Genomic DNA, 21454 nt, shown 5'->3' with positions numbered 1-21454 from the left:
GACTACACACTAACTAAATTACACAGCAGGAGTAAAACGGACATCACAGGGACATTACAAAGCAGGACTACACACTGACATCACAGCTACATTACACAGCACAGCTACACGCAGACATCACAGCTACATTATACAGCACAACTGCACACTGACATCACAGCTACATTATACAGCACAACTGCACACTGACATCACAGGGACATTACACAGTAGGACTACACACTAACTGTACACTTCACAGCAGGACATTAAACAGCAGGACTACACACTGACATCAGAGGGACATTACACATCAGGACTACACACTGACATCACAGCTACATTGCACAGCTACACACTGACATCACAGCTACATTATACAGCACGACTACACACTGACATCACAGCTACATTATACAGCACGACTACACACTGACATCACAGTGACATTACACAGCATGACTACACACTGACATCACAGCTACATTATACAGCACATCTACACACTGACATCACAGGGACATTACACAGCAGGACTACACACTGACATCACAGGGACATTACACAGCAGGACTACACACTGACATCACAGGGACATTACACAGCAGGACTACACACTGACATCACAGGGACATTACACAGTAGGACTACACACTAACTGTACATTACACAGCAGGATTACACAATAACTGAATTACACAGCAGGACTACACACTGACATCACAGCTACATTATACAGCACGACTACACACTGACATCACAGGGACATTACACAGCATGACTACACACTGACATCACAGCTACATTATACAGCACATCTACACACTGACATCACAGGGACATTACACAGTAGGACTACACACTAACTAAAGTACACAGCAGGACTACACACTGACATCACAGGGACAGTACACAGCAGGACTGCACACTAACATCACAGGGACATTACACAGCAGGACTGCACACTAACATCACAGGGACATTACACAGCAGGACTGCACACTAACTACATTACACAGCAGGACTACACATTGACATTACAGCTACATTATACAGCACGACAACACACTGACATCACAGGGACATTACACAGCAGGACTACACACTGATATCACATGGACATTACACAGCAGGACTACACACTGACATCAGAGGGTCATTACACTGCATGACTACACACTAACTGTACATTACACAGCAGGTCTACACACTGACATCAGAGGGACATTACACAGCAGGACTACACGCTGACATCACAGCTACATTATACAGCACGACTATACACTGACATCACAGGGACATTACACAGCAGGACAACACACTGACATCACACAGCAGGACTACACACTGATATCACAAGGACATTACACAGCAGGACTACACACTGACATCACAGCTACATTACACAGCACGACTATACACTGACATCACAGCTACATTATACAGCACAGCTACACACTAACTGTACATTACACAGCACAACTACACATTGGCATCACAGCTGCATTATACAGCACGACTACACAGTGACATCAGAGGGTCATTACACTGCATGACTACACACTAACTGTACATTACACAGCAGGACTACACACTGACATCCGAGGGACATCAGAGGGACATTAACTGTACATCACACACTGACATCACAGGGACATTACACAGCAGGACTACACACTAATTGTACATTACACAGCACGGCTACACACTGACATCGCAGGGAATGGGATTTTTAGAAGACTCCACAAAGTAACAGGAGTCTTCCACAGAATGTAGAAGGGATGACAGGGCTAAGAGGGTAACCACCTTAGGCTAATTCTCTCACAACAAGCGTGTTTGTAAGACCATATCGAATGAAGGGACAACAGATACTGAGGAAGCTTGAACTACAATGGAACAGAGACATTCTCTCATTATGTACTGAAATGTCAGCGGCAGTATGAGGTTGTAAGACTGGAAGATAACACATCATCCATCACAGAGCCTGCGGCTTTACATCAGACATGTTAATAAAAATGCTTTTATTAAAATCAAATAACGCTGTATTTTCTTCAATTTAGTGTCTCGAGGCTGGTGGAGGCTCAGAAATTGATTATTATAAGGTGAATTAAGTCCAACATAGTTTAATTCAGGAAATGATAATACTCTGATGACTATCTTGTCAGAGCACCTACGGAATAGAGCGGGAATGACAGTACCTGGACGACATTAGCTTCAATATTCAGTCGGAGATGTAGCGGGAGCTCCTGTAGGGCCTTCACCAGTGACTGAGAATCCAGATACACAGAGGAATCCTGTAATGAGAAGATGATGACAGCAGTGACACAAGTGCACAGGCAACAGCAATAACGTACAGTAACGTAGGGACAATGATGCTCTTATAGAAATCCCTATATTTCTATACTAGTAAGCCTGCTCAAAGCAGATCTTCAAAAGCTAGTCTGCTGCCTTGTGATTGCCTCTGTGTGTGTGTGTGTGCGCATGCGTGAGAGAGAAAGAGATGTAGTTTCACTTGCTGCCAACAGATGGCAGTGTTTCGGGAACACACAAACAGACACTAGACATATATATAGATGATGATTTCTATGGAGGCATCAGTCCTGCAGAACCCCACATACACATTACTGCCATAGTAGGCCACACTTCCAGATATGAATAAGAGATTGCCAGTATTGTTATGTTCATGGCTGGATGAATGGGTGGTCAATAGAACAATTACGGAGCAATTTGCATGCTTGTAAGGAGAATTATTACTGTGATGTAATGTCCTTGAATGTGTTGTGATCCAATGTTTGCGGTTACAATGTGCAGCCCCCCTCCTGTTACAGATGCTCTAGCGGCAGGCAGGACTTCCACAGTGAAACAGAAAATGAGCTCGATGACCTGGGGCTTGCCCAGAGTATAATACCCGCCATGCATCATGTCCCCCCTGAGGACGGTAGAAGTGTGCTGTTTATTTCACAAACTTCTCTAGTAACAAAATGAAGGACCTATTAGGAATACAGATACGAGAGCTCTTTGAGCACCGCGTAGCATTTCTGGGGCCCTCTGGTCACTACGGTAACCACAATCTGCTCCCTTCTGATTCATACTTTTTAGAACACTTAAGCTTATGTATTCAATGATCAAGTGGAGAGCTTCCAGAGCGTACTGATCCTCCATCTGAAGTTACACAATGTTGCAGATGCAAAACTGCACCTTCCATAAATGTGTAAGCTTAGACTGCACAGGCCTATGATGTATATTGTACACTGCTTTGCTAGTATTCACCCGGTACATTATTCTGCATGCACAGGCAGTATTTATTATGTATATGTTTATTAAGGAGCCCCGACCATGCACTCTCTGTTACATTGAACATACACTACTGCAATTTGTTCCCTTTTTACCCAATTCTGACGCATCGTGCAGAAAACTCCCATTACAAAGTGGTTAAATCATGGGGGTTATTTTGGTTCATTCTTTCTGACAAAGTCCTTCTTAGATGGACAAAACCATGTGCACTGCAGGGGGGCAGATGTAAAATGTGCAGAGAGAATTAGATTTGGGTGAGTAATTTTGTTTCTGTGCAGGGAAAATACTGACTGCTTTATTTTTACACTGCAATATAGATCTCACTTTGAAGTAAAACCCCACCCAAATCTAATTCTCTCTGCACAAGTAACATCTGCCCCACCTGCAGTGCACATGGTTTTGTCCATCTAAGAAGGAATTTGTGAGAAAGAGTGAACCAAAATAGCCCCCATATGTGTTTATGCTGATTTCCATTCAATGCGTGACCCCCCACGCATAGAATCAGAGCCGGAGGTCGCCATGGCTGCCACAAAGCTTTATCGGATTCCGCAGCCAAGACTGGGATCCCAAACAACACATCCTATGCAAAAAAATCATATGCGGAGTATCGCATGCAATCCTGACACGCGGGAAGCTCTCGGGGGGGGGGGGGGGGGGGGGGGGTGTTTCTAGGGAAATCTCATGCGACTTCAATCCTCCGACAAGTTGCACTAGTATATGGAGAAGAGCTGTGGTTACTGTATTAAGTACTCTTCCCCTCTAACCCTGTTTGTGCTCTTTAAGCCTGGACTGATAGCTGCGACCGGCTCCTGTTGTCATTTCACAAGACACAGATCCGGATGGAGCTATTTTATCTCACTACTGATAGCTCCTGCATCTCCCTCTGTATGGAGTTATTTTAGAGCATTTACTGCAGGTTGGTGAGTCATTCACATCTCATCTTAACTCTTACCCATCCCTACAGCTCAGAACGCCTGCCATTCCCTTGGTGGTATAAATACCTAGGGGATATGAACTGTCCTTCTCTATCCTTTATACACAACTACTTACTATCTCATAATGGAATGAAAGCCACAAATAAATAAATACACTTTTATGTTTAGTATGTTGTAACAAAGGGTGAAAGCAGTTACTGTCCGCGCAAGTACAGATATTTACTAACACATCCTTTCCTGACACGTGACGGAAATACGCCACCACATTGCCCACCACGTGACTGCAGCCCAATGCTCTGGCTGGTAGTGAATAGCCATTGGTAAAGAAATCTATTTATCACATCTTCAACTTAAGTCATCCCCCATAGAGGCAAATGCAAGAAGTGGAATTTGGAAAAGAGATGACACTTAGACTATTAGTAATGGTGATACTTCGCTGAAGTGCCAGATTCTCATTACTGCCACATAATCCAATAGAATTTAGAAGTTTGCAAATAAACAAAATATTCTAAACCACAGGTTCTCAAAGTCGGTCCTCAGGACCCCACATAGTGCAGGTTTTCCAGGTCTCCTCACAGAATCACAAGTGAAATAATTAGCTCCACATGTGGATCTTTTAAAACGTGTCAGTCAGGAATGAGTGCACCTGTCGGGTGTCCTGGAAAACGTGAACTGTGTGGGGTCCTGAGGACCGAGTTTGAGAACCACTGCTGCAGCATGTATAAGATACAGGGTTTTATATTACATACACATCATTTATATAGTATCTGTAGGGATGTTGTTCTGGATTACGGTATATTTTGTATGTCTAGAGACCCGTGCCATCTTTCATTGCAAAGAATAGAAGCGGCTAAACAAAATTACGGTCTGTCCTGCAAAACGTACTGCGAAAACCAAGAGAGAATCCTGCGAAACCCATTAACCCCATTGAAACCCCAACGTGCCGAATATTTTGCACACCATGGAACTTGTGCATAACAACCATACAATAAATACTGGAATACATCATAATAAAAGAATACATTTCTCCTCTGATAATACCCACCAGTTCTAAATATGGAAGCAGCACTTTCAAAGAAATAGTAGTAATTAATTAAGTCAAGCAGCTCACTTGACTACAGATTCTAATTTATCCTGATCTTATTATCCAAACAATGCAATTATCCTGATGCGAACCTTAGCCCTACCTATAACAGCAAATCCCGTGCAGACTGTCTGCAGCGCCTTAGAGACTGTGCCGCAATGATGCTCCGTGGTCTACGGCGGCAAGGCTTACCTCAGTCACCTCCTACCTCCCTGCCTGACTCTGTGCCACAAATGCCCCAGAGTGCAGCCCAGCGGCGCAGAAACACATTATCTCTGTTTGGCATGTAAATGCAAATAAATGGTGTAAATGGAAACATTTTGTGTTTGTGCTCCTGTCTGACTAATGATATGTTAATAGGAGCACTGAGGCGGCTTTCAATGCAGCTTGGAGATTCTGTTAATATGTAAATATATAATAAATCACATGGGGAGCTGAATAAATACAACTTTAAAAACAGAGAAATTCATTAGGGCAACCGGCTGTTAAGATTGCTCTATATAGAATGGTAAACACATGGCGGCGTCTCAATGTGGCCGCAGACACAAACATGATCTGTGTTTGAGAGAGGATCAGGCAATAGCTCATTATCACTGTAGTGCTAGAGGACTGGAATATAACATGCTGACAAGTGAGCAACGTATTAGACACTGCAATTAAGTAACCGGCCTTCGAGAGTCTCCCCAGGGCCTAATTCATGTCTGTAGGCAGCGGACGACGTTCATGCAAAGGAGCGATTATGAGCAGACTGCACATGTGCTGCGATCACAATATACATGGGCGAGGATGCAACTGCAATCACCCTCGCAGAGAGAACAATGCCGCAGAGAGATTGACAGGAAGTAGCCGTTTGGATGTGGTGACGAGGAGTTTAAGGGGAGTGGTTGGGAAAATGCAGGCGGTTTTATGGTGTCATAAAATTTAAAGGGGACTAGTGAGAATTGTAAAATTATAACATTAGATCTCCATATATTTCAACACTACACATTGGAGTCCTTTTGTGTTTTATTCCGGTTAACCTACACATCATATCCAGAGCCACTAAATGATGAATCCAGAAAAAGAGAAATAGAAAAGAAACCTTGATAGGAGTATCTGCCATTTTTCATACGTGAGTCACGGTAGGATTGCCATTGAAACTTCACCCTGAGTAAAAAGAAACTGCTATAGGAGTCACTTTATATACTCCCTGTGAGTACCGGGTACTCCTCTTTGAATGAAATCTGCTTTCACATTTTAAAGATACTGTGATATATGTCTCAGTACACCCTAGCCGGTGAGTGAGGTATGCCATTAAGGGAATATATCCTTGTAAAATATCCCTTTAGGCCATGAAATAAGGAATCTACACATTGTTGTCTTTATTTATCTTTTATACCATCGGAGCACGTTCTGGATGGGACAACGTCTAGACCAGTGGTAGCCAACCCTAGCCCTCGAGAGCTACCAACAGTTCACATTTTACAGACAACCTAGCTGCTGCACAGCTGCACTCATTAATCACTGACACATTTTAAAAGATCCACAGATGGAGCTAATTAGCTCACTTGTGATTCTGTGAGGAGACCTGCAATACATGCACTGTTGGTAGCTCTCGAGGACTAGGGTTGGCTACCCCAGGTCTAGACAACCTGAATCAGAAAAACAACACACCATCGAGAGGACTAAGAAACCGTTACAGGTTTGAAAACACACGCCTCTAGAGTGAGTTGGGTACGCCCACCACCTTATCACAAGTTGCACTATTAACTTTATACTTTCACAAGGTCATCTTACCACAAATTAATTTTTTATCTTTCACTTTACGTGCATCACTGATCACATCACAACTGGGAACTATCACAATACGCAGCCCCTTTAACCAGAAAGGATACATTTCGACTCACAAATAATTATTATATTGTTTTATGATCAAATTCTTTTATTCTTGTATTTTGAAATCTTGAGGAGTCAAGAGTGACACCCAGGCAGCGGAGTAGGGGAACAAGGGGAGATGGTGGTGTTTTCATCAGTGAGAGAGATATTAGTAGGGGGTGTTACTCTGGCTGGGGGAAAGAAAATGAGTTCAGATTTATCCATGTTGAGCTTCAGCGAGCGCTCAGACAACCAGGAGGAGAAAACTGAGAGGCAGCTGGAAACTTGAGAGAGGACAGTGGGGGACAGATCAGGAGAGGAGAGATAGAGTTGTGAGAGGAAAGGTAGAGATTTCTGGCTGTAACGGGAGACTCATGCAGGAGGGTAGCCAATTTTGGTCTCCGATTCTACATTTATGACCTTCATTACCTTATTTATATAAGTAATGTAAAATATGTTTGTAATATTCATGATTGCGGAAAGGCCCAAAAGTAGCTGGTGAGATAACCGCTTGCAATATGTATAACGTGAAGAGATTTCCATGTTTCTCTTTAGTATTCAACTGTGGTTCATTTGTTAATCCTCAAATGTTGTGTAAATGTTTTATTAGCAACTCCCTGCAACTATTGGCAGGATTCATTTTAAGTAGTTCTATATTTATAGTTCAGTCTACTGGGAACATACTTATTACTTTAAGCACAGAAGACAGGACATAGGCGAAGCTTGTATACTCTCACCTGTTGTGTAATGCAGTTACGGAGTGTTTAATACTAGCTGATTAGTGCAAAGCATGTCTGTTGTCATGGAAACATGTGTGCCCTCGGCTACAGGCAGTGCCGCACTGCACACCGAAACAGATTGTTCAGCTGTGACTGCAGCAATGCTAGAATTGGATCTCCTGTCTCGTACAGAACACACAGAAATAGAGGACTTTCATTTGTAGATTTGACAGCATTTGGTTCCGGATATTTATTTCATTTTTGGAATTCCACAGGTTAAAGAACAAATTTCCCAGTGGATGGATAGTCCCTTGTTCAGGTATTGTATTACGCATATGGTTCCTGGCCAACTCTCCCTGAAACAGCGGCAATCTCCCCGACTCCCTGAGGAGTCTGCCGATCTCCCTGATTGCACCTTACTCGCAACTTACTTTTGTAGCTGCTATGTAAATATAAAAAATAAATCAGAGATCTATACATACACAATGGGATCATCATGGTCATTACTCTAAATTGGTTTTAAGGCACAATGGGGCAGATGTATTAAGCCTGGTGAAGTGATAAAGTGGAAGGTGATAATGCACCAGCCGATTGGCTGGTGTGTTGTCACCTTCCTTTATCACTTCACTAGGCTTAATACATCTGCAACAATGATCTTTTATGGCTACAGGAATTTTTAAATCAAGTTTCTTGTGGCCACTTATATGGAGCTTCATGTGAGTAGAACGCAATGCATGAACAAGTCCTGATATCCATCCGTGTCTTCTAATGAACAAGTGGTCCTCAGGAACGCCCAGACACAGCAGTACAAGTACACTTCGCCACCGAGATCATACAGATGTGCCTGCCGGCTCGTCCATGCGGCAAGATGGCGGCGGGCCCAATCCTGCCGACCACCTATGGTGGTGGATCATATAAGGAGAAAGCTACCTCGGAATGCACGCTATTTGGTGTGTCCGTTGCAGGGGAGGCTCCAGACATGGGGCTGCAGTGCAGTTCAAAATTCAAACAGGGGCGGCCCAGCAACTGCCACTAACTGCCATTCTAAACTGACTCAATGGCAGTGGGTGTGGCTCCGCTATTTGAATTTTTGACTGTGCTGCAGCCCTTCCTCTAATGCCGCCCACTGGTCTGTTGGTACAGAGGCAGAGAGGTTGACGTTTTGCCAAGTGACGAGAAGCCTTACGATGGCCCTGTCTACCTACTTTGTGACCAATAGCAACGTCCCCTATACATTAAAACTCTAAAAGTGCGTACACACGGGGGCAATTATAGCAAATATCGCTGGAAATATGGTCGCTGAGTGACCATATTGCCAGCGATCGGAGTGTGCACCGGCGATAAATCGCCGGCTGCACGCTCCCGTTTTCTACCCGTAGTGATCGCTGGCCCCTGCGACCAGCTGATTTTCACTGCCGGGCTCCCCCGGCAGTTTCTTTTTCATCAGCGACCATTTCTGGTTGCTGATGCAAACGGGACACCGAGCTATAGATCACCCCGTGTGTACAGGGTTTAAGGAATCTCTTATACAGAGTACTAAGGAACAGCTATGGACTGAGTAGAGTGCAGTCCAGCTGTAACCAATTCTCCACACCAGCATATGTGGAAGGGAGAGTGGAGGGGATTACTGTTGTCAATGAGGCAGATGTATTGAGCCCGGTAATAAAGTGGAAGGTGATAATACAGCAGCAAATCAGCTCCCAACTGCCATTATTAAAACCCAGCCTGTAATTTAACAGTTAGGAGCTGATTGGCTGCTGCATTATCACTTCAGCAAGCTAAATACATCTACTCTTTATACGGGAGCATGTCCATTTCAGAAAGGGTTATATAATTGTGCTATTTCTTTAGCGTCTTTGTAAATGACAGTAAATGGGTACAATGAGAAAACAGAAGATCAGACGGAGCAGAAAGTGTGATGAAAGGGAACCCTGCAGTGTACAATGCTAAATGGTGTATTCAGTATCACCATAGCACTGACCTTTTATCAGGGAACACTTTTACCTGCACAGTACCGTCTCCAGCAGCCAATGCACAATTTATTGTAGCCAACAGAATGGAACAAAATAAAAAAATAAATAAAAAAACATTTATTGAGAGACGTAAAAACCGCTACAGCATTATCCAACAAATGCTATGTAATGCATAATCCCGAATTCTAATTCAATCAATATATTAATATGTATACAAAGGGGCGAGCTTTGGCATTATGCTGGAACATATCATGCAGTCACAGAGAGCTGCCCATCAGCCTTCAACACTTTCTAAACTCATCATTGACATCCTATTAGTATGCAGCTGCAACAGGGAGGGAAATGCTAAGTGATGCAGACAGAACCACTGGGATTAAAGGCGACAGAAGTCTGTCCCTCTGCTGTGCTTTTAAAGTTCATGGCGTTTCAGGTGAGAATTATAGTCCCGCACACGGCTGGTTCTGAGACCTGGGCATTCCTGCAAACCCGTGAGCACATACCTCTAAGTCACCATAGTCATGGAGTAATGACTGGGGGCAACGTTGTCTCAGGTAAGAGGCAGCTGCTAATGATTGCAGTTTAGAGATCGCATCTAATTTCTGTAACCATCACTTGAATTCCTGCCATTTGGCTGTCACGTCGCCTTATCTCTTGGCAGACAGATCCTAACACACCTGCCTTCTTTCTATATTACACTTCACAGGAACGCTTTTCAATGCTCTGTACATCACCCCATGCCAAACTGCTCAGTTTATATAGGAATGTGCAAGCTCAGGTAATCAGAACTGTGGAATGGAGACAGAGACCGGATTCAGCCACACGGGGGTAACAAAGGCAGGATTTGTGTAAAATGTTGCAGTACATGGTTTGCCATGCACTCGGTAACATATATAAATAACAGTAATGTACATTATTGCCATTGCTTGACAAACAGATCCAAATGTATTTATTCATAAAGGTGCTATTAGACTTTATGGAGATTTCATTAAAAAGAATTTGCCTTTTACTTTCTAATCAGAACTAGGAAAGTGACAGCTATTGTAGGCTAGACTCTAATTGCTTGCTGTTCATAAATGATCTCAGAGCATATTTAGGTGATAGGAGTTTGCTGGTACCCTGGAGTCGGTTCATCCTGTGTGCTCACAGACTCTGCTCCCCTATTGGGACAGACTCTGCTGGTACCCTGGAGTCGGTTCATCCTGTGTGCTCACAGACTCTGCTCCCCTATTGGGACAGACTCTGCTTGTACCCTGTAGTCTGATCATCCTGTGTGCAGAGTCTGTCCCAATAGGGGAGCAGAGTGTGTGAGCACACAGGATGAACAGACTCCAGGGTACCAGTAGTGTCTGTCTCAATAGGGGAGCAGAGTCTGTGAGCACACAGGATGAACAGACTCCAGGGTACCAGTAGTGTCTGTCTCAATAGGGGAGCAGAGTCTGTGAGCACACTAACGCGTTTCACTGCAGCCCTGCAGCTTTATCAAAGGTTTGATAAAGCTGCAGTGAAACGCGTTAGTGGCTTGTACCCTGCCCAGGATTATCCAGTGCGGACTACCCATTGATGTGGAATTTATTCTACCTCCATCCATTCATGCTTCCCCATTGGCGGACACCACTCACAGGGCTCCATCGGTGATTATACTCCCCCACCAGTCACCTACATGGGATGACACTACCCCTGTGTGCGGAAGCCTACATCTCAGCCTAGTATTGGTTTCATTTTGGCGGACACCGCTCCATGGACTCTTCAGGTGACATACAATATATCAAGCCACCTTCACGAGTGGATATACATGCTTGTAGCGGAAGCCTATCCATCACCTCCAGCGGTAGCCTACAGCTCCGTAACAATTGTGAGGATATCCAGCATATGAAAAAGGGAAACAATCAATACCGCCCAATGGTATACAAGGATTGCTAACGTGCACTTAACTAAATTGTTTTGGGCAATCCAATATATCTTTATCCTTCTAATCCTGTGGCACGGAACTATTTCTGTTAATTTTAGTATCATTTATCATTTTTTGTTGTTTTTCATATTTATTGTATATGTATATGTAGTCTTTTTATATAAATATAAATTTTATATTGTTTCAAACACTGGTCATTGGTCATTTATGTCCTAGCGCTGCTCACATGCCTTGTGCGTCAATCCTGTTGTCTTTTTCTTTAGTGGGGACTGACTACCCCCACCCCATTGAGCAGCTGCTACACCACAAACACAGCTACTGTCTAGAAGCGCCTGACTATTCCTTGTGAATACTTTTCTCTCCTCCCTTATTACTGCTTCATACATCTACCCATAGTCATTTGCGCTGTACATAATCAATTCAGGAAAAATAGCAATATACTACATATAAAAGCGGCAGAGCTTATATAAAATTAACAAATTATCCGCCTGCATTTATACACAAATGTACATTTATTATAATATTTATATATATATATATATATATATATATATATAATCACACACATAAATTACTTCATTAAAATAACAGTGCTACATATTTAAAGGCAGATGATACATTAAATCTGTAAATATTCCAATGTATTATGAATGTTGATATTACTTGCATACATACATCCTGCTCAGTAACTGTATTAATAGACTTGGCACGATAATATAGTCACTATGTAAATGCTTTTACATTGAGTTTACTATTCTGCTTTGGATAGATAGGAATATCTCAATGCCAGGGAAGATCCTGAGGAGCACAATGAGATGTGACATAGCGCCAGGTACAAACCCTCTCGCTGGGCTACAAATTGATTATCGAACTACAGCGCATGCACCCGATCCACAGCGCTCATGTGCTGGGTCCCGCCTATGAATGCAGCCAGCCATTCACAAGTTGATTGACAGGCAAAGGTCGTTTGGGGGGCATTCGCATCCAGACTTACTCGGCATCTGCGAACAGTGGGAAATCCATTTAATAGGGATTACGAATGGATTTCCCTTTGTGTGCACGGTTGCGAACGCTGGTGGGATTTTGCGTGTCCAGGACGGCGTTTACCCGATCGATGGGCTCCGAACACTTGCAGCCCAGCAATCAGGACTCAATGGGGCCCATAGCTCTACACCCTAATAACATAAGCAAAGTTCATGGCATGATGAAATCTGTGAGTAAATATTAGGAAAAAAGAAATCGGAACTGGTCAACACAATTGTCACATATGTGGCATATGTGGCATATCTTACAGCAGAGAATAACAAATGACCATAATTAGAATTCCCATTTCAGGCTGCCAACACCTATCTCTCTCTCACACAAACACAGATGTACAGCAGTCTTACCTGTGTAGCACTCAGCTTCTCAGCACCCCAATCTCTTTCATCTGCAAACCGGAACTGGGTAAAGGCATCCCCTGAAAGACAAAATAAACACTCAAATAAGACAAAAAGGATACGTAGCGTGTGCATCAACAGCAAATAAACCAGTTTCCGCTTCCAGGATGGTTTATTCACTAAAAGCATAGTTTTTTTTTATTTTTCTGTCAAACCAACGATCAAAAGAGACCAAATGACTGACCAACTTTCCATTACTTTCCATTTTTACAAACATCACATTTACTAAGCATTGGTTTGCAAAACTGTCCAAAACCAACAAATGCCGATGGCCTACCCAACAAACCGATTAAACGGTCTATGGCGGCAAGGCTGTGTGAAGCATTGCACAGATCACCGTGATCACTATGATCTGTTTGAGTAATAGATTTAAAATATCTTATTTTTAACAGCCTACAGTCTACCCTAAATCAATAAACACCCCATATGTGCATCTGAGCCTAGGAAGTTATTGCAAATGGAGGGTTGGGGGGTGGTGGTTATTGGAAATGAGGTGTGCAATGCAATCACTGGGCAGCTGACTCTACACTGGGGGCACATAGTGTGGGGGTTCCCCTGCAATAATGGCAACCAGCCTCACAATGGAATCTTTAGAGACCATTGTGAGGACCCTGTTCAAAAGTAGGGACTCCAGTCCAGGGAGTATGGGGCTTGCCATTGATGCTGCTTTCGGACCACAAAACTGGCTTTGACCAGGTATTTTAAAATGTTTCTAAAAACGGGTCTGCCAGCTAAAACCCCTTTCACACCGCATGTCTTTAAATGGTATTTCAATGCAGTTTTTGTTCCTTCACAACACTGAACCCGTTTTAACCCATAGAAAACAGTGGATGAAAAAAAACAGGTCTGAAACGGGTAGGACCCTGCTTTATTACCGTAATTCTGGATTAGATAATGTCCATGTGTGGGACAAAAAGATGGACAATCGGATTGAAGTATTATTAGATTTTACACAATTAAGGTTCACAGGTTCCCCTTCTTTGGACCAGCTTTGGTAGGTACTAACCACCACATACAGTAGTGGTGGCCATACACACGCAGATTTATCTTCAGATCTGGCTGGTTGGAACAAAAACATGGTTATGGATGAGGGCAAATGACAGTTGACCATTTGCTTGGAAATGCTGGAAACCTGACAAACTGTCACTCATCCATAACCATGTTTTTGTTCCAACCAGCCAGATCTGAAGATAAATCTTACTAGTGTATGGGCACCTTAAGACCTGTGGTTTTGGAAATGCCATGACCCAACCCCCCAGTCATGCCAATTTGTTCCTCGTTAAAGTCGTTCAGATCTATACGCTTGCCAATTTTTCCTGATTCCAACACATGTCGGCAGATGCCATTGTAATGAGATAATGTGTATGTTCGTCACCTCGCTTGTCAGTGGTATTACTGTTATAGCTGATTGGTGTGTATATATTTTATATCTAATGTTTTTATTTTTATTTTAAAAGTTAATGAAGGAGCTGGAATGCGACGTGTCCATGACCAGCTTAAGACAGTAGCACAACAGCCATGTAGACATGCCTTAATTCAGTCTAATCTTATCTGGAAAAGGGTAATGAATGGATTAAATGCTTGCACGTCTCTACACAGTAAACATAATCAGCTCTTTCGAGTATGTTATCATATTTTTCCACAATGATTTACTGCATTAGAAAATATATTTTATCAAACTGAAGCTGGGAGCACTTAAACCAGAGCTTTAAAATTAATTTCTTAGCAAATAACCGGAAATGAATAACCACAGAGTATCTCCAGGGTGTCTAGCAGAGAAATCTGGAAGACCTGACTTAATCAAATATTAGGGTCATAGTTAATTTTGGTTTAAGTATGCCTACTGTAATATATATATATATGTAGAAACCAAAATATAGAGAGCGCTAAGTAGTATTCCACCACCTGATATGAGTGTAATTATTCACTTCATAAATTGATACATAAGAATTAGTATAAACAGGATATTTTATTAAAACTTTTTTTAAAAATCCAATGTTGTGTTCTTTCGAGATGTCAACAAAAATAAGCCAACGCGTTTCGCCTATCAGGAAGGCTTCATCAGGGTTTTTTTTATGCACACATGCACTGCAAGTGGTAGAAAGAATGCCAAACATAAATAAATAAATCACACTATTCATTCAATGTTTTTGGTTTAAAAATATACAATGATGTGGTTTAAACCAAAAACATTGAATGAATAGTGTGATTTATTTATTTATGTTTGGCATTCTTTCTACCACTTGCAGTGCATGTGTGCATAAAAAAAACCCTGATGAAGCCTTCCTGATAGGCGAAACGCGTTGGGTTATTTTTGTTGACATCTCGAAAGAACACAACATTGGATTTTTAAAAAAAGTTTTAATAAAATATCCTGTTTATACTAATTCGTATGTATCAATTTATGAAGTGAATAATTAAACTCATATCAGGTGGTGGAATACTACTTAGCGCTCTCTATATTTTGGTTTCTACATTTCTCAGTTTTGTCTCCCGCTAACAGGGGTGACATATAGAGTAGCTGCTTCCTGGTGGCGCACTTGGGGTCATCACCCATTTTTATATATATATATATATATATATATATATGAGAACAAGTGTGGAATGGCGCACTTCTCAACTTTAGTCCATAATATAGTAAACAATGTCCACAACTTGGTGTTATTCTCTTTATTAAAAGTCTTTTTAGACAAAAAGTGCTGTTTTCACCCAACGCGTTTCGCCCAACAAGGGGCTTCCTCAGGGGTATCAGCTTTATAGAATAACGTTGTGGTAAAACAATAAACAGGGTGGAAAGTGTGTGTGATTCTTTCCTCTAAGCCAAAAGAGAAGGGCACCCAGCCTATGCTACTGTCTCAATCGGTTGATAACTGGCCCAAAATGGCCCCGCCTCTGGTAGTAAGAGTTGTTTTAGGGTAATAAATGCCGGTATTCAAGTGGATCGCCCATACAATTGGTCACCTGGATAAGTGTTCACTTGTCTGGCTCAGCAATATATATATATCACATCCAAATCCCCTACGGCTGTAGGTTGAGCTGAAGACGGGGTTTGTCCCCCAAAACGTTCTCAATATATCTGCCTGTTTTGTCTATTCAAACGTCTCTTGAGTGCCAGTTATTCCCCTAGGGGATTTGGATGTGCTATTGTTGCTGCTGTTGGCACCTGGGGCAAGCTGCTTATTATTGAGGAGAGTGCCGGCATATATATATATATATATATATATATATATATATATATATATATATAGCCAAACAAAAAATCCGGCACTCCACAATTCAGTGTAAACAATACTTGCTCCGGTGCCCTCCCTGGTCAATGACCACATATGCAGTAGGTGGCAAAAAGGCGTCACTCAGAGACTGGATACAACTTCAAAGATTTATTATTTAGGTCACCACACAATAAATCTTTGAAGTTGTATCCAGTCTCCGAGTGACGCCTTTTTGCCACCTACTGTATATATATATATATATATATATATATATATATATACATACACACACACACACACACACACACATTTATTTTTATTCCCCAAAAAAAATATTTTTGCGGAAGAAAAAGAACTTTATATATATTAAAGGTCAAGAACGTGCAGGGCATACATACAGTTATTCTTCATTCCCGATCTAAAGTTATTACTGAGGTGCTTTGTTGAGCTACAGATGGAGTAGACTTTGTAACTTGCTTTCACTTAATAACCTCAAAACATAGGGGGGGGGGGTATTCTGGTTGATTCGCAAGGCTGCAAACCCCGCCTTGTGAATGGTGGCCTGACCGCCACCCATTCACAAGGACGATTCCCTCGCAGGGCCTACGACTGGATGCTCCACAGTAACATCCATTCGTAGGCCCTGCTGTGCGTGCACCTAGCAAACACCCTGTTCGCCGTGGCCGCACGCACTCGTCGTATGCACATGCGCAGAAATGACCCTGTGCATACGCCCACTATCAGCGCCCCTGCGAACACTCTGGTCTGTGCGAAGGGACCAGAATAAGGCCCTTAATGTATTAAGCGGATGATTCAGACCAGCACATAGCGGGCCAATTCGGCCCCGATTGTCGAGGGTTTATGAATATGCAATCTTGTTGATCTTGTCAAGGTCAACTAAGCCATTGAACAATTATTATGTCAAGGATTGACATGTCTATCAGATGGGGTATCCAATCCAAGTTCCATTGGCTTTGTATGTTCTAATATGCAGGGAGTGAAATCTCTTATGGAGACTTTATGCTAATGCTGCAGAAGCATCGGTGCATCTTCAGATGTACCATTGAACGCATCATCAAAACCTGCACCAACACCGTGTGTGTATGGGCCCTGTGTTGTTCGTCTTTAGAAGCAGTTGCGGCCAGACACCTACCTTGTTACCGCCCATAAACATTCATTTTTGTGTGTTTGTGCAGTAACAATAGGTGCGCATGCGCAGTGCGACTCGGATTTATAGTGTTCCTTCTAGGAACTGGGCTGGGCAGGGCGGGGGCAGAAAAAAAGGGAGGACCGGGCATGCCGAAGTCACCAAAGAGGGCGGGCCTGGGCCGCGACATCACCAAAGTGGGCTGGATGTCCCGCCAACATCACCAAAGGGGGCGGGCCTGGCACTGTGACATCACCAAAGGGGGTGGGCCGGTCTGCCGACATCTCCAAAGGGGATGGGCCAGGCCCTATGGAAGTAACTGCCTGGGAAGCGCCAGACTTCAATGGCCTTGAATAAAAACACTGATCTGAATAAAACAGCTGAAGAGTACAGAAGACCTAGGCGGTGATCGTGTCTGCCACTCTGGTGTTGGAAAGCTGAAAGAATAGCATCAATAAAACTTAATCTAATGATATGTTGAACAAAATTATTACGATTATTATTTTGATGGAAGAATTCGCAACAAAAGAGTGTGAGTCCCACAGACATGAAGCACTTAAAACATAAAAGGTGCTATGGGCGGGATACAGTCAGCATCCTGGCAGTCAGGATGCTGGAGTTCAGGAGATCGATGCCAAAAAACGTTAGTAGACTTGTGCCGGGAACCCCGATAGGATCAGGATGTGCATGCCGGAATACCTACAGCTGGCATCCCAATTGGTGAGTATGCGGGTGAGTTTCGTCAGGCAGGGGATGGGGGGTGTTAGGTTTAGGCACTAGTGGGGGGGGGGACTTAAAGGTAGGCTGCGGGGAGAGGGTGTTAGCGTAAGGCACCTAGAAGGGGAGTTAGGATTAAGCCGCATGCAAGGTAGGTTTGATTTACGCGGTGGGGTGTGGGTGTTAGGTTCAGGCACTAGCAGGTAGGGTTAGGGTCAAGCTGCAGGGGAAAGGGAACAGTGTTAGAGTTAGGCTGCTACAATGGCCCATATAAAGAGTCGGGACATATTCAATTGGTTTTCTTTTTGGCACGGATCACGCCTATTATGGTTGGCTTCAGCCAAACCAATGGTCGTGACACAAAAAGTCCAGTTTCAGCACTCAAACGGGTGACTTTTGGCACATCTCAGCTCGCAACCTGCCCATAACCAGCAGCTGAATGGAACTACTATTGAACAGTTCCATTGGGCACCACCCAGTTGCTGCCAGTGGCAAAAACTTTTGAACATTTGGCCCTATAACTTACGCATTCCACAAAAAATACAGAGCTATCTAATAATAAAAATAGCACTATCATGACATTTGTACCACATCAGGACAGATACGGGGTGGAAGAAACACAAGGGTCTATTTCGAGTACATTATAAAGATAAGGAATATTACGTAGAGTATAGTAAAGTTTTATATGTATAGATCATAATTGTTTATTTCATTGATGTGTTATTTTTGTAACTTTTACTGTGTCACTTCAGAAATGTCCTATATCCTGTAGAGTTTCAATTTATTGTTGAAGAATGCAATTTCTACAATAATATACTAAATAAATAAGAAGTAGAATCTGATTGGTTGCTAGGGGCAACATCTCATATTCAATAAAACTTCTATCTTACTAAATGTACCCCTTAGTATTCCTTGAGGACCACTTGGCCTAGTCAACGCAACCAATAGAGGTGTGACAAATTTTATACCATTTTTGCTTTGGAAAAAACGATCCTGTGGTCATCCACGGCTATGTATAAAATACTTTCTTCGAATACAAAACAAAAAACAAAAACAAATGTACAGGAAGCCTCTTCAATGCCACCAGGCCAAAGCAGAGCAGACTAGAATTCACTGGTACATAATGGTCTGCTGCCGGGATGAATGGACTGTAATCTTCCACTTACTGCTCTTAACAGACACTTCCAGGACCTTCTCTGATTCTCTATTACTATTGTATTTGGGAAATATTACATGGGTCATGCAGCTTTCTTTCAGATCACAAAGAAAAACGAGCTAGAGCAGGGAGAGAAACTCAAAACTAAAATGGTGAAGTTCTCCGATTACACATTGTATCATACCAAATAACTCCCCTGAAATGATTGCTGAATAACAGAGGACTACCCAGGACTCCAAGGAGATTGGACCATGCTCCTGCATGCTGCCCACTTCCCAAGTGAAGCGGGCAAACCATGGGGTTTGATGATGTGATTCACATTGAATGAAATCATTCTGGTGCTATCTCCCACCAAACAATGCCATGAGTCGCTGCAATGTCATGCCCCCTAATGAACATTTATGGAGGAGATTACACAGAAGTTGCCATTGCATTACACCATGAAGCAAACCATACAATCAGGTGCAATCGGGCGTGTTAAGAAGCAGGTATCTCAGGCTTTGTCTTACTCACATACAAGTGTCCAAGGAGTTAATGCAGGGTTTTAAATTATTTTATATTGTAAACCACCAGGTTCAAACCTCCAATCATTGGTGACTTTATGTCTTTACATCTTAGGCCACGCTTGATCCACCGAAGCTCCACCACCTACCTGCAGAGTTGGAAGGTTGACACAAGCATTAGGTCGACAATGGCTAGGCCGACATGAGTTTTTCACTTTGTTTTTAGCCGCCATGTGCCGACAGGCGGTATTTCATGTGCTACATCCACTACGGCGTGGAGGAAGAACAGAATATTGTGCATTGTAAGCACAGTGAGGGGATGCGGTACACTTTGATGGTTTCCATGTCGACATTCGGGACAAAATATGCGAAAAACTCGTGTCGACCTTTTGACTGTTGACCTAGCCATTGTAATTTTGTCAACCTCCCAACCCTGTTGACCTTACCTATGTCGACCTATTTCATGCCTCGATCGAAACCATGTCGACCTTCTGTGGTCGATCCAATGCATGTTGACAAAATATGTGTCAACCCAATGACCCATACCCCTATAGACAGTATTAGTGATCCCAATAGCTCTAGAGTGTATTAAACTCTTCACCTTCAGGGGCAGATGTATGAAGCAGTGATAAGGGGGGAGAAGTGATTATGGGGTAGATTTATCAAGGGTCGATCAGGGGAATATGCGCTAACCCAGTGCGTTATAGCAGGGGTGTCTAATGTGTGGCGGAGCGGGGCAGGAGGCATAGCGCAGAGACAATATTTTATACTGTGCGCCTGCCTCCTACCCAATGTATGAACGGTCAGCAATGCTGACTGTTCCGTCCCCTGCAGCTGCCAATGTCAATAGCTGCAGGGGACAGCGCTGTCCCTGCTGTTGGCTCTGGGCTGCGCTGGGGATCTCGCGTGAGTAGCGAGATCCCGCGCATGCACAGTCCAGCCAGCCAGGGGGGAAGTAGACAGCGCATCAGTGTTAACTGATGCACTGTCAGCAGGAGGAGGCATCGCCAGAGGGGGGAGTTAGCGCTCCCCCGCTTCGGCGGGCAAGATGTTCATACATCTTGTCGGTCCCCCCTCCTGCTTCGCCTCGCTAATGAGGCGAAGCAGGAAGTGTTATAGCGGTGCATTAAGCTGGTACTTTATCACCTCTTAACTGTCCCTTTTTAAACCCAGCCTGTAACCTAACAGTCAGGAGCTGATTGGCCGTGATAAAGTACTGTACCAAAGAAAACTGCTATTTTATTTGTATGCGTTTTTTTGGCAAACTCCCATCTTAGAAGGCTTAGAACTTTGATGGCACGCACGGAATAGTTTCCTTCCATCCGCTCTATGAATGCTGAATATGTAAATGTCTTTATAGCTGATGTTTTTTTAAAGAGGTTAACTTAACCTATGTTTGTTTTCTTTTTACAATGGATCGCTGCCTCACTGTACTGATGTGTATTGTACCATGTAATTTCGTCTGTCAAATTCCTTTGCTGATGACAATACATTTGTATTCGCTTGCACATATTATGTCAAGAAATCTTCTCT

At 43.0% G+C, this 21454-nt stretch overlaps 1 protein-coding gene across 2 annotated transcripts in view; it reads right to left on the bottom strand.

The window, feature by feature from the left end:
- AVEN (apoptosis and caspase activation inhibitor) overlaps window positions 1–21454 on the bottom strand; it is a 281141-nt gene that overhangs the window by 2849 nt on the left and 256838 nt on the right. For both annotated transcript variants that reach the window (XM_083167852.1, XM_083167853.1), the window contains 2 exons: window positions 13136–13206; window positions 2178–2273 (listed from right to left, as the gene is read on the bottom strand). In XM_083167852.1, the coding sequence (XP_083023978.1) occupies window positions 2178–2273; window positions 13136–13206 (167 nt within the window). The remainder of the gene's footprint in view (window positions 1–2177; window positions 2274–13135; window positions 13207–21454) is intronic.

Source organism: Crinia signifera, chromosome 12 (assembly GCF_055691185.1).
Source record: "Crinia signifera chromosome 12, ASM5569118v1, whole genome shotgun sequence".
In the NCBI taxonomy this organism is placed as follows: domain Eukaryota; kingdom Metazoa; phylum Chordata; class Amphibia; order Anura; family Myobatrachidae; genus Crinia; species Crinia signifera.
The sequence above is the reverse complement of the archived record's forward strand: the minus strand, read 5'-3'. Positions and strand labels throughout refer to the sequence as shown.